Genomic DNA, 13,765 nt, shown 5'->3' with positions numbered 1-13,765 from the left:
GTTTTCTTTGCTAAAGTTTCATATATATTTATTTGTTTCCCGGTTAGTTTTTTCATGCCAAACTATCTTCCAGTATGTTCAACTAATGTCATACATTATTCATTTATGTTTTGAATCTTAGCAAAATTCCTCCCTCCTTTTCCTAACTCACATTCCTTTCCTTTCCTTTGATCTGATCCACCATCCTGACCCAAGGTTTCATTCCATTTCCCTTACACCAAGGGTGTCCAATCTTTGTCTTCCGTGGGCCACATACAGAAAATACAAAGGATGCAAGGGCCACCTTGATTTTTTTTTAAACTTTCATTTATCAAGCACACCAAAACTAGTCCCCCCGCTACTTGAACAGCTTTCTATATGAAAAATAGTTTGGGATTTTACAAGCTTTTAGAGTGGTCGAGACCTGAACCCACGCAAAAATATCGAGTAACAGAACAGAACAGAACAGAAGCTAAATCCCATCTCTATATTCAGAACCAAAACAGGAATCTGTCATAGGATGACCATTTCAAAAGCAGTTACTTGGGAATCATTCATGTGATGTGATATGTTCAAAATTTGGACCTTGACACAGATCAGTGGAGGAAACCATTTTTGCTCATAAAAATAATCATCTTTGTTCACCACAGCGCTATGACGAGAAATGTTGTTAGGCCTACTAGTTTAGTTGAAAATAATTCATTTGCACTTTGCATATTTAGAAAAACTCCACAAGTAATATAAAACAAATGCATTAGCTGTAAATGTGAAAATGAGAACATGGACGCTCAAAATGGAAGCTGGGCCATAGCTTGAACAGTCTTACACGGTGAGTGAATCACAGCAAAATGGGCGTTCTCAACGTGCATCCACGTCCCGACTCCCAACCGCTGACTGCAGTGACGTCATAGTTTAAGGAAAACGCTTACATATAAAAAATGATTTATTACTCCCAGAAACGCGCCTTGTAATGCGCGTTAGTAACTTTGTTAAAAGCGTAATAGCATTTTATAAATACGTTCACTATGACATTTTTTTATTTTTTATTTTTTTTTACCATAACACACATGCAGACGTAGCGTGTCAGTTCTTAAGCAGTCGCCATTTTGAAGGCATGTAACAACTATAACGTACGTATTTTATAACGTTTACGTTTCGCTGAAATGTGAAACGTCTTGCGTGTATATGTGCTTTGAGCAATACTGTACCGAAATACGTAAATTATCAGGTGTAATTTGTTGGGATGTTGACGCAATTGTCGAAAAACTGCGTGAATCGCCATTACGCCTTTAAATCACACAACAAGGTCGTTCGTCAGCCATTTTGAGGCAATACCAGGGCTGAAAAAAACGCTGCTGTGACGCAAAAAACGTCACTACGTATAAAAGCTAAGTCCCTCCTCTTCCAGCTCATTCCTGGATTTGGTCAAAGGTAAGTGAAGACGTCAAAACATTCGTGCATACATTTGTCGTTTTTGAAGGTGAAATCACCCAGCGTTTTCACACAAAACAATGCATGTAGTTGATTACGCCTCAGCGGCGAATTTTTACGTCTGAGTGTCAACTAAAATGTTTTTTTTTTCCTGTGCACTTTTCCAGGTCTCAAATCGTTTTCCTGAAGACTCAACCGTCGAGGACTTCGACCAACTACTCAAATTGCTATTTTTTTCTTCAAGTAATGGACATCTGATTACTATTTTTGCCTCCAGTTTGTTCTTGAAGGAAAAGGCTAGCGTTTAGCTACCAAAGCCCCACCCATTAGAAATTTTGAAGCAGGTATTAAAGCCATCAAAGTTGACGATATATGTTTTTTGTATAAACGAAATAAGTGCCCGAAAAGCACAATGTGTTATGACTAAGACGTTGAGGGCATTTAGTCTGAATATAAATGCATAATGTTGTTAGTCTAAGTCCAAAATGGTCGCATTAGCTGTCTTGCGGTAGCTGGCTAGCAGCCGCCGCGTTTTAGCCTAGCCTTTTGTTTAGCATGAGCTCACACATGAATGTTGACTGCGACACAAGTTGCCGTTTCTTCGTGTGTGAGACGAGGTGGGCTAATAAAATTTGAAATCGATAAATAATGGTATCTATAAGCAATCTGATCATAAAGATTGCCGTGTTTGTTTAGGATGCTAATAACAATGAAATCGGACTTTTTGTTTTGCCTGCCGAGGTTTTGTAGGGGCTGCTCCACGGAACTGAAATCCACCGCAATCTATACATAAAGATTGCATTAGGCCGAGGATTGATGGACATTTGAAGCACAGTGTTGCATTGACGATGTCGATAATAGCACAGGGGCTTCCTCAAATCCCGCACCATGCACTGGGCAATCTGTGGATAAAGATTGCGGGATGACTGAATGGAAGTGGTCGTTCGAAACACAAACAATCGGAGTTGTCAAAATAGTGGACAATTGGCTCGTGTCTCACCATCTGGTGGCTTTTTCTTTGGAACATTTGGGAGTTTTCTTTTAAACCCGTAAAGCAGCCACAATGATTGTGCTGCTGCTTAACAGCTTTTCAGGTTGCCAGTTAACCGTTGCTCCTGCTTTGTGTTAAACCCTAAACGTCATGTTTCAGTGGCTTGCGCGATTCATTGCTAACTGGGCTAGTCTGGCGTCGAGGGGGTTAAAGCTAGGAGGTCTCTCATTGGCGGACGATCTTACTGCCCCTCCCGCTCCAGTCTGTTTCACTTGCATTTAGGATTTGGCTGGCTTTACATAACCAAGGGACTTGAAGCAAAACGGTGTCCCCAAAACAAACTTTGTTTACACGAGTTAGCAAAACGTAAACGAGCTATTAGTAAATATTTTTGGTCGATTTATTTAGTTTTGATTGCTATTATGTACCAGTAATACACCACATAGTTATTTTCAATTCTCAATGGACAATGTAGCAGGGTCTTGTTTGACACTGACATTTTGTGTACATGTGTAACAGCTGTGCCATTTACAGGCTTTGAATTATTTGCTGTGTTGTGGAGTTCTGAGACAATATATAACGTCTTCTACAACATTTAAACGGGTAAGACCTAATTAATTCATCACACCATGGCATTTCCAATGAACTAATATCAACTAGAGGAGCTTTTGTGCATATAAAATTTAAATATGAACAAACATGGAGAAAGTGCACAACCCATTCTGACCATACCTTGCAGATCCAATGTTTAATTGTATAACACAACACAATTGAATATAATGTTGATTTAATTACATAACACATTTGTTGCCCACTTGTCAACAGAACTGCAGACACCCAAAGTAATCCAGACCTCAGTATAAAATACTATTACTACAAATACTTTTTGATGTCAATAATCTCAATGTGTAGGTGAGACTAGATGAACCACAGGTGCTGATTGTTAGACATGACCCATGAGTGAAAGCATTACATTCACACAGTTTTAACATTTGTACGTAATCAGTATAAGTCCTGTTCAATGCTCCTTAAGTTGTAGTTTTGAACAAATGTGATTTCAACATGCATGTGCAATTATGTTAATTATGAATGACTGGCAAATATCCATCTGATGTTTAAAAAAAAGACTATTTTTATACAAATACAAGTATGTTACATAATTGATATGAAACATTAGTTTATAATTGTATTTCAAATGACAGAACGAGTGGTGGATGTGTAAATACATTGAAATGCTACATATAGGGTTGCTGCACTATTATATAATTAAATGTATCTTAGTAAACCGGAAAGTCGCATTTCCCACAGAAGCACATACAAGTAAAAATGCCCTGCAAGGTCCAGAGAAGAGACTTTCTGGTGCGCTGGGACACTCATCTGTCCCGCTCCTGTCTCTGCAACTAGAGGTCGTGCCGGCAGCGTGCAACACAGCTCAAGTATGAGGCAGTACATGTTTTTCTATTGCTAAATTGTTTGCTCATAAGTCATTTTGTAAGTTAATTTGTTCAGTATTTCCGTGGCTGTTAATAATTTGTTTGCGCTGGTGGTGTTGAGTGGCGTCTAGTGAAAACACTACCTTTGTGGTACAGTGTATTGTGCTTGACTTAAAAGTGGCAAAGTGAGAGGTACTTAGAGGCGGTCTTGAGTTTTGTGTTTAATAGCAAGAAGTGGTGTTGGTCTTGTCCATAGCAAGGGTGGAATTCAGTTCTGTTGAGCAACCCCTCTCATATATTGGAGGCAAATAACTACTAGTAAACATACTAATGCCCCATTATGGTTATTATTATTATAAAAATAAACAGGTAATATACATTTGCCTTACGTATATATTAAATGTTTGTGGTGTGCTTTTCAGAAATGGAGGGGGCGCCGGTGGACCCCAAAGAGGTTTTGAAGGGAGTGGAGGTTCTACTTGGAAAAGATGGGGGACTCTGCAGCTTAGAGGGCGTCCCAAAGATGTTCAGGTGAGGAATTTAAGTCTGTCATATTGTGTCTAGTTAACATTAAACAATGTCTTAATATGTCTGCATGTTTTCTTCACAGCCTAATGAAAGCGTCTGCCAAGATGGTCGGTCGTTGTATGTACTTGAACATCCTACTTCAAACAAAGTCACATGATGTTCTCAACAGGTCAGTCTTGACTATTCAGATACATCTTAATTATTGGTGTGATGCGATGATACATTTTTGCGTGTGGTTGATGATGGTGGACGTAGCTCTAATGCAATTACACAACTTTTCGGTGCTCTAATTTGGGAGGGATTTATTTTTCAAAGACCTAAAATGTATTAAAAGAATATCTGACAAATACTGCCTTTGGAATGCTTTGTAAAAGACAGGACATATTTAATGTTAGCAGTGTGGCAAGGATGATGAATTTATCATTTATTTTGTTCATAGCCACCCACCATCAGCGACCCCCACAAATCCCTACATACATGCATTTTTTTCTTAAAACACATTTCCCCACTTTTATTTAGGTTCATTAGAGTTGGTGGCTACAGGTTGCTGAACTCATGGCTCACCTACTCCAAAACCACAAACAATTCTCCTATGCTGCAACTTATTCTGCTCACTCTGCAGAAGTTACCCCTCAAAGTGGACCACCTCAAACAGGTACACACCAAACTCACCACCTCCATTGCATGGATTGAAAATCAGTTTTTACTGGTACAGATAACATTATGTTTAATGTATTGTGAATATGTTTGATTTTAATTAGATCATTACTAAGTTTCCAAATTGTTTTTTTTCTCCCCAGAACAACACAGCCAAGTTGGTAAAGCAGCTGTGTAAAGGCGCAGAGACTGAAGGTCAGTTTTCTCTTTTGTCATGCGTATTGTTTCAAGTAGTTTAGACTCAATGCATAATCTCGTTCACATTTTAGAATTGCGGAAGTTGGCATCTGTGCTTGTCGATGGCTGGATGGCAACAATTCGCTCCCAGAGTGTATCGAGCAATGCCAGCAGTCCTGCTGGTATGGATGGTTTACTTTTTCTGTTTGATCAATGACTCTTTCTTTTTGATATAATCTTAAAATGCTTTCTACTCAACGTGTAGATAAGAAGAAGAAGAAAGAAGATGGCAAGGTTGCACCCAAAGAGGTGAAGGAAAAGAGTGTAGAGGAGGAGAAGAAGAAAGACAAGGCTAAAGCTCATGCACCGAGTCATGCAAAAATTCGTTCCATAGGTAAGCAATTGAAATAATTGATTTACTCTCTCATTTTTCCGAAATGCTTTAAAATAATTACAATGGTTTTGTAGGTCTTGAGATGGACACTCCTAACCCCGCCCCCACAAAGAAGAGCCCGGCTGCGCCTCAGCTTGGTGACAAGTACAACATCAAGCCTCCGGTCCTCAAGAGGTTAAGGTACTGAAATTTACTTGAATAAAATATGAGCACAGCACCATCACAGTCAATGTGCATTTTGCTCTCTGCAGCCATCTTGTGGTCAGTGGCAATAACTATGCTCTCCTCTTTTCTTTTCTTTTTTGTTTAAACTCTGAACAGCTCTGGTCCATATGATAATCCTCCATTGGAGAAGAAATACAAACCTCTAAACACACCATCCAACTCTACCAAAGAAATTAAAGTCAAGATCATTCCAGCACAACGTAAGTGTATACTTGTACTGTACATTATAATATAGGGATATAATAAAAACATTGTTTGTAATCTTAAAAGCTATGGTTTTAAATGTATCAAGTATGAACTGTTGGGTCCCACTTCTATGCTGAAGTATCCATGTCCAAACCTCTGAGTGTAATTTGATTTTATGTGTGCAGCAATGGAGTGCACCGGGTTCCTAGATGCGCTCAACTCGGCTCCAGTGCCGGGTATCAAGATCAAGAAAAAGAAGGCTGCAGCTGGTTCACCCTCTAATGCCAAGGCTGTGTCCCCGACCTCAAATAAGGTAGACATTGAATGGATGGCCAAATCTATAAACTAACTGAAAAAAAGCAAACAACAGGTTTAGTAAAATATAATTATGTTCTTAAGCCACCACGATCACGACCATAGATCTCTGTGTAGTTAGTTGGCAAAAAAATAGGATCGCTTCAATACATATTGTTTTGGGTGACTCGCAATTTTATAGTTAAAACAATTTAATATTTGAATCACAAATGGTACATTGTGTAAGTACTGTAATAACTTCCTATAAGTGCTTTGAAGGTAGAAATTGTGATTGTTTCTGTTGTGCGTTGTACAATTATGCAACACATGTCAATGTAGTCTCCTTATATCTCACTTCTGCTAATCTTTTATCCTCAGACAAATCCATTTGACAGTAAACCATCTACGTATTCCTCATCTTCTGCTAAACCAACATCTCCCGAGACCGTTTCTTCAAATAGTATTGATGAAAACCAGGAGCCGGATCGGCCTGGGACCCCTGTACCCTCTGAAGAGCCCGACTCCATGGACACTGGTAAGACTGGCTCCGATAAGAGAGCATCAAGAGATAATAATTGTAATAAAAGATAGCTGTATATTTTCCCCTGTTTTTAAATTGCCTAACTATATTGCCGTGATTGTATTTTGCAGGAGACAAGCCTAATTCTCTGTCAGAACCTCGTGGGGAAGAAGACTTGACCAAGAAGGGCAAGAAAAAGAAGACTGTTCATTGGGCTCAAGAAGATGATCTAAAACATTACTTTTATTTTGACCTCGATGAGACAGAGAGAGGTATGAAACATGCCACAGCGAAGTGTGTCTAACTCCCGTAAACACAAATTACTAATGATATTATTCACTCCCCTAGTCAATGTCAACAAGGTCAAGGACTTCGGTGAGGCGGCCAAACGGGAGTTAATGATGGATAGACAGACATTTGAGATGTCCCGGCGGCTTTCTCATGACACTATGGAGGAGAGGGTCCCCTGGACACTCCCCAGGCCGCTGACATTGCCTGGCAGTCTGGTCATTCCTGGCTCCAACAGCACAGAAAAGTTTACCCAGCGGGACCGCGAGATGGGCATCTTACAGGAGATCTTCCTCAGTAAAGAGAGGTAGGACTGTAATATGTGATGTAAATGGCACTAAGCACTTTTGGTTCTATGGATTTATTTTTGTCCTATGGAGGGTTCTGTGAAACACTTGCTGCTTTAATATAACATGTACAAGCAGTGGGGTATTTGATTTATGACAATGCGGATATGAGGTTATGAATGGCACACAATTCTCACACTGCTTGGGGCCTCGAAGTGGTTTTCATAAAAGTTGTCGTCTTTTGTCCTTTTTACAAGTGTGCCTGACAGTCCCCATGAACCAGACCCAGAGCCTTATGAACCTATGCCCCCTCGACTGATTCCCCTAGATGAGGTCAGTATAAAATTCTAAACAAATCATGTCTTTTACTTGTTTTGATAATAATTGACCACCTTATTCAACTTGCGTCTGGTATTTTTGTAGGACTCTTCAATACCAGACGACAGCTACTCTGAGCCAATGGACACGTCTCAGCAGGCTCCTGCCCTGGCCCAAACCGAGGGCTCCAAGCTGCCACCTGTTCTGGCCAACCTGATGGGCAACCTTAACAACAATTCACGTAGCCCCCAGACCACAAACACTGTCAACAATCCCGTCACACCAGCTGTCAACGTACAGGAGCTGCTCACGTCTATCATGGTACATGACTACTGCAGACTGGGAGCTTTTGTCAGCAGTCAAATAAAGCTTTTTCGTCTGTTTGATTTACTCATTTGAATCCGTTTCATAGGTCCTACACATGCTATATCTGTGAAAATGAAATAAAACTATATATTTATATTAAACATATGATATAAATAGTTGCATAGACGTGATGGAAATTAAGTTGTCACTACAGCAATATTCACGTTTGATCATGTAGAAATGAAGTAAAGAAAATAAATGCAAGTGCATCTGATATTAAATGATATAAAATGCAATTCAAATCTAGGTAAGAAAAAAGTGGATCAAATGAGTACATTTTAAGCACCAACCAATTTCCCAATTAATATGCAAGAACTTGAAACAATCTAAAACAACTTTTCTAAGTTAGCGCAACGAATATAGATTTATCTCCACAATATGGTGCGGGTATACCTCAAATTTTTCGTTTGTATCCTGTCTTTTCCCCCCATTTTTTTTATAAATGGGATTGGACTATAACTAATGAAATCTGTCTATTTTAGGGCGCTTCTGGCAACCAGTCTACTGAAGACCTCATCAAGCAGCCTGACTTCTCGGATAAGATTAAACAACTTCTTGGTTCACTGCAACAGACGCAGAACCAGGGACCGGCACCAGGTAAGGTCGCATCATGCCCTGATGTCTCACAGTTAAGCGTACTAAACATTCCATGGCCAAGATGACTAACAGTTTTTTTTGAGTGGTGTTTTTGTTTGAATATTTAATAGGGCTAAACAATTAATTGAATTCACTTGGACATCGCAGAGTAGTACAATGCAGTCTTGAAATTGCAAAGCACAGCAGCAACATTAAAACCATCACGGTTATGAGTCATTGTGCAGATAATAATGTAGATGTGTTTTTCTTCGGCACTGAAAGTTTCAACAGTCAAAGTTCAATCGCAAAATGTTTCTATCTTGTGATAAGGGCACAGTTCCTGTTTAGCAGCTGCAAGAGCATGCGTCATGCTTTGCAATACTATAAGAGTAAATATGGGATAACTTATGTACATTGATTCTAACATTTATTAACCCAAATCAACCAATTAATTGAATATTCATAAAAATGTTTCACCTTTTGTAACAGACTTGTAGTATGCCGTTTTTCCATTCATATTTTTGTTTTTCTTGTCCATCCAGTCAACCCAAGTCTACTGGGCCACGGTCCCATGAACAACATGAACAACATGCACATGCAGATGCCAATGAACAGCGGCTTTCCGCCCAACATGCCCCCAGGCGGCCCCCGCTTCAACCACCCCCCGCCCCCTCACAATCACGGGCCACCTTTCAACGCCGGCGGAGGCCCGCGCATGATGGGACCGCCGCCGGGACAGGGCCGCGGGGATAACGGCAACTACTGGGGAGACGACTCAATGCGGGGAGGGCCCCACCGAGGAGGCCATTTCCACCGGGGAGGGAGGGGCCGAGGAGGAGAGCAGGGTTTCCGAGGCCGAGGACGATCGGGTCCAAGAGGAGGACACAATATGAATGGTATGTGGGCAACATTTTTGACACGCATCTACGGTATGATTCCTCAAACTAATTAGCATTTTTTTGAAACCTTCAACAGACATGTCCATGCGTCCTGTTTGTCGCCACTTCATGATGAAGGGAAACTGCAGATACGAGAGCAACTGCGCTTTTTACCACCCTGGTGTAAATGGACCACCCTTCCCCCCAAACAACCAGCACGGACACTAAGTGGCAGCTGAAAACATAATTGTGCCACCTCTGCCATATTCTCAAATTGCTCTTCATCAACCCACTGCAGCGTGATTCTTCAACCGACTGACGGACTCTGTTCATGAACTGATCACTAACGGGACTGTTCTTAACTGTTAGACTGAAACCTTGACAGTTTTTGCCACTATGTCTGCCTGTCACTGTAAGCAACTTGCTTGAACTTCCTATATAATTCCCCTCCAGCGTACTCATGTTGCCTTTCAGCTGTGTTTTCTTATTGCGTGATTCTTTGCCTGCACTTTAAAAAAAGAAAAGAAAAAAAGGTGTTAATCAAGTTACACCACAAGTGATTGATTGAGCTTGAACAACTAGATGGTGAATGGTCCCTTATCCCGATGAAGCGAATGAGCTAAAGATGATGAATTAATTGTGAGTGTTACCCTCAACTTTTGTCTCCACTTTGTGACTGGGCAGCAAATAATTGCAAATTATGACAAGTCTACAGCAAATGACCTCTGAACTCTCCATCTTAACCTCAGAAAAGGGGTTTGAACGTCAGTATTATGATGAAGTATTCTGCGGGTCAGCTATGGTATGTGTTTTCTGTGAAAACAATTACCTTTATGTCTCTTGTGGGACCTTTTTTTTCTCCCATGTTTTATTTTGATACTATGTTAAAAACAGGCCCTTTTTTTATGACGGGTTCATTGAATGTTTGTACTGTAAATCAGTGTACAATACATGTTCATGCGGTCATATTTTTCAGTTGTTATTTTGTACACTATATGAAATAAATGTTAAAATATAATTGTTTTCTGATTCATTTGAAATTGGGAATACAATTTTCATTGGATAAATACATGACATTGAATATGACATTTTAATTTATGGAATGATAAATAAAAAAATCTAAATTTTATGTAAATTTATCATAACTCAAATTGCTATTAAGCAATGTTGCTCACAGTAACAAAATTCCAAAGTAAGAAATGGCTGTTGAGCTACAAATATGTTTTTTTTTCCTTACCTGGATTATGTTCTGAAATCTTAAAAGGAATATTAACGTTAACATCTTGGAACAACATAATCTTACCCATTTAATATACAGCACATGTTGTATGAGGATTATTTTTTAAGTGAGAGACCAAATACTTTAATGTGTGTCAAGGTTTGGATCATTATTAAAGTCTTCTGTATAAAATGCGTAAACTAGTTTAGTCATGTACCCTGCAAAGATGAGGTTACATTGAAGACATCCATTTGATTGTATGAAAACATTTCTGGTTACTAAAAAAAAATTATACAAAATACCAACAATTTTTGGTTTTATAACTTATCATAATAATTAGTGATCAATTATTTGTAATTTGGTCTCTCTTTTATTTTGCCCTTGCACTGTAAAAATTGTTCGAATAAAGTTTTTTTTTTTTTTTTTACGTGGATGGAACTAAAATTTAGAATAAACTATAGCCGTAGGCTATAGTGTGGTCTTTGGTGAGCCCTACCCGACTGGACAGAACTTCGTGAAGTAATCTGGACCCTACAGTCCATTCCCTTCAGGCTTGCCAGTGCCAGGTTTAGTGTAGGATCTTTCATATTTTTATTTTTGCTTTGACTTGTATTTTGTAGTTAATGTAGGATTTTTTATTTTATTTTACTTTGGCTTGTAGTTTTTAGACTCTGTTAGTTTGAATTAGTTTGTCAGTTTATTATTTTTTATGCTTTGTTTTAGTTTAGTTTTATTTCCGTTCCGTTCCGTCTTCAATTCCGCTTATCCGGGGTCGGGTCGCGGGGGCAGCAGCTTTAGCAGGGAAGCCCAGACTTCCCTCTCCCCAGCCACTTCAGCCAGCTTCTCCGACGGGATTCCAAGGCGTTCCCAAGCCAGCCGTGAGACGTAGTCTCTCCAGCGTGTCCTGGGTCGTCCCCGGGGCCTCCCGCCGGTAGGACATGCCCGGAACACCTCCCCAGGGAGGCACCCAGGAGGCATCCGAACCAGATGCCCGAGCCACCTCAACTGGTTCCTCTCAACGTGGAAGAGTAGCGGCTCGACGCTGAGTCCCTCCCGAATGACCGAGCTTCTCACCCTATCTCTAAGGGAGAGCCCAGCTACCCTGCGGAGGAAACTCATTTCGGCCGCTTGTATCCGGGATCTTGTTCTTTCGGTCACGACCCACAGCTCGTGACCATAGGTGAGGGCAGGAACGTAGATCGACCGGTAAATCGAGAGCTTTGCCTTTCGGCTCAGCTCCTTCTTCACCACAACGGACCGATATAGCGTCCGCATCACTGCAGACGCTGCCCCGATCCGTCTGTCGATCTCCCGCTCTAACCTACCCTCACTCGTGAACAAGACCCCAAGATACTTGAACTCCTCCACTTGGGGCAGGATCTCATCCCCGACCCGCAGAGGGCACTCCCCCCTTTTCCGACTGAGGACCATGGTCTCGGATTTGGAGGTGCTGATCCTCATCCCAACCGCTTCACACTCGGCTGTGAACCGCTCCAGCGAGAGCTGGAGATCACGGCTTGAAGAAGCCAACAGCACCACATCATCTGCAAAAAGCAGAGATGCAATGTTGAGGCCACCAAACCGGACCCCCTCAACACTCCGGCTGCGCCTAGAAATTCTGTCCATAAAAGTTACGAACAGAATCGGTGACAAAAGGCAACCTTGGCGGAGTCCAAACCTCACAGGAAACAAATTCGATGCGGACCAAACTCTGACATCGGTCGTACAGGGACCGAATAGCCCGGTACCCCATACTCCCGAAGCACCCCCCACAGGATTCCCCGAGGGACACGGTCAAACGCCTTCTCCAAGTCCACAAAGCACATGTGGACTGGTTGGGCGAACTCCCACGCACCCTCAAGGATCCTGCCGAGGGTGTAGAGCTTGTCCACTGTTCCACGGCCGGGACGAAAACCACACTGCTCCTCCTGAATCCGAGATTCAACTTCCCGACGGATCCTCCTCTCCAGCACCCCCGAATAGACCTTACCTGGGAGGCTGAGGAGTGTGATCCCTCTAAAGTTGGAACACACCCTCCGGTCCCCCTTCTTAAAAAGAGGAACCACCACCCCGGTCTGCCAATCCAGAGGCACTGTCCCTGATGTCCACGCGATGTTGTAGAGACGTGTCAACCACGACAGCCCCACTACATCCAGAGCCTTTAGGAACTCCGGGCGAACCTCATCCACCCCCGAAGCCCTGCCACCGAGAAGCTTTCCAACCACTTCAGTGACTTCGACCCCAGAGATAGGGGGGCCCACCTCAGAGTCCCCAGACCCTGCTTCCTCAAAGGAAGGCATGTTGGTGGAATTGAGGAGGTCTTCGAAGTATTCTCCCCACCGATTCACGATGTCCCAAGTCGAGGTCAACAGCACCCCATCTCCACTATACACAGTGTTAATGGCGCACTGCTTTCCTCTCCTGAGACGCCGGATGGTGGACCAGAATTTCCTCGAAGCCGTCCGGAAGTCGTTCTCCATGGCCTCACCGAACTCCTCCCATGTCCGAGTTTTTGCCTCAGCGACCACCGAAGCCGCATTCCGCTTGGCCAGCCGGTACCTGTCAGCAGCCTCCGGAGTCCCACAGGCCAAAAAGGCCCAATAGGACTCCTTCTTCAGCTTGACGGCATCCCTTACCGCTGGTGTCCACCAGCGGGTTCGAGGATTGCCGCCCCGACAGGCACCAACCACCTTACGGCCACAGCTCCGATCGGCCGCTTCAACAATGGAAGCACGGAACATGGTCCACTCGGACTCAACGTCCCCCGCCTCCCCCGGGACAATGGAGAAGCTCTGCCGGAGGTGGGCGTTGAAACTCTTTCTGACAGGGGATTCTGCCAGACGTTCCCAGCAGACCCTCACAATACGTTTGGGCCTGCCTGGTCGGACCAGCATCTTACCCCGCCATCGGAGCCAACACACCACCAGGTGGTGATCAGTTGACAGCTCCGCCCCTCTCTTAACCCAAGTGTCCAACACATACGGCTGCAAATCCGATGACACGACTACAAAGTCAATC

The 13,765-nt window shown here is 42.4% G+C and overlaps 1 protein-coding gene across 1 annotated transcript; it reads left to right on the top strand.

Annotated features, from left to right (window-relative positions):
- Window positions 1–1,119: 1,119 nt before the first annotated feature.
- On the top strand, window positions 1,120–10,546 carry ppp1r10 (protein phosphatase 1, regulatory subunit 10). The gene is made up of 19 exons (XM_086062380.1): window positions 1,120–1,410; window positions 1,578–1,754; window positions 4,257–4,365; window positions 4,445–4,531; window positions 4,882–5,017; window positions 5,163–5,214; window positions 5,289–5,378; window positions 5,462–5,590; window positions 5,665–5,770; window positions 5,912–6,015; window positions 6,187–6,314; window positions 6,674–6,830; window positions 6,947–7,087; window positions 7,164–7,410; window positions 7,648–7,723; window positions 7,814–8,029; window positions 8,557–8,671; window positions 9,193–9,546; window positions 9,626–10,546. The coding sequence occupies exons 3-19, from the start codon at window positions 4,259–4,261 to the stop codon at window positions 9,754–9,756; spliced, it is 2,376 nt and encodes a 791-aa protein (XP_085918506.1). The 5' UTR covers window positions 1,120–1,410; window positions 1,578–1,754; window positions 4,257–4,258; the 3' UTR covers window positions 9,757–10,546.
- Window positions 10,547–13,765: the final 3,219 nt, after the last annotated feature.

Source organism: Leptonotus elevatus, chromosome 19 (genome assembly GCF_054856555.1).
Source record: "Leptonotus elevatus isolate MCC_2025b chromosome 19, RoL_Lele_1.0, whole genome shotgun sequence".
NCBI lineage: Eukaryota > Metazoa > Chordata > Actinopteri > Syngnathiformes > Syngnathidae > Leptonotus > Leptonotus elevatus.
This window is presented reverse-complemented; position numbering and strand designations above follow the sequence as displayed.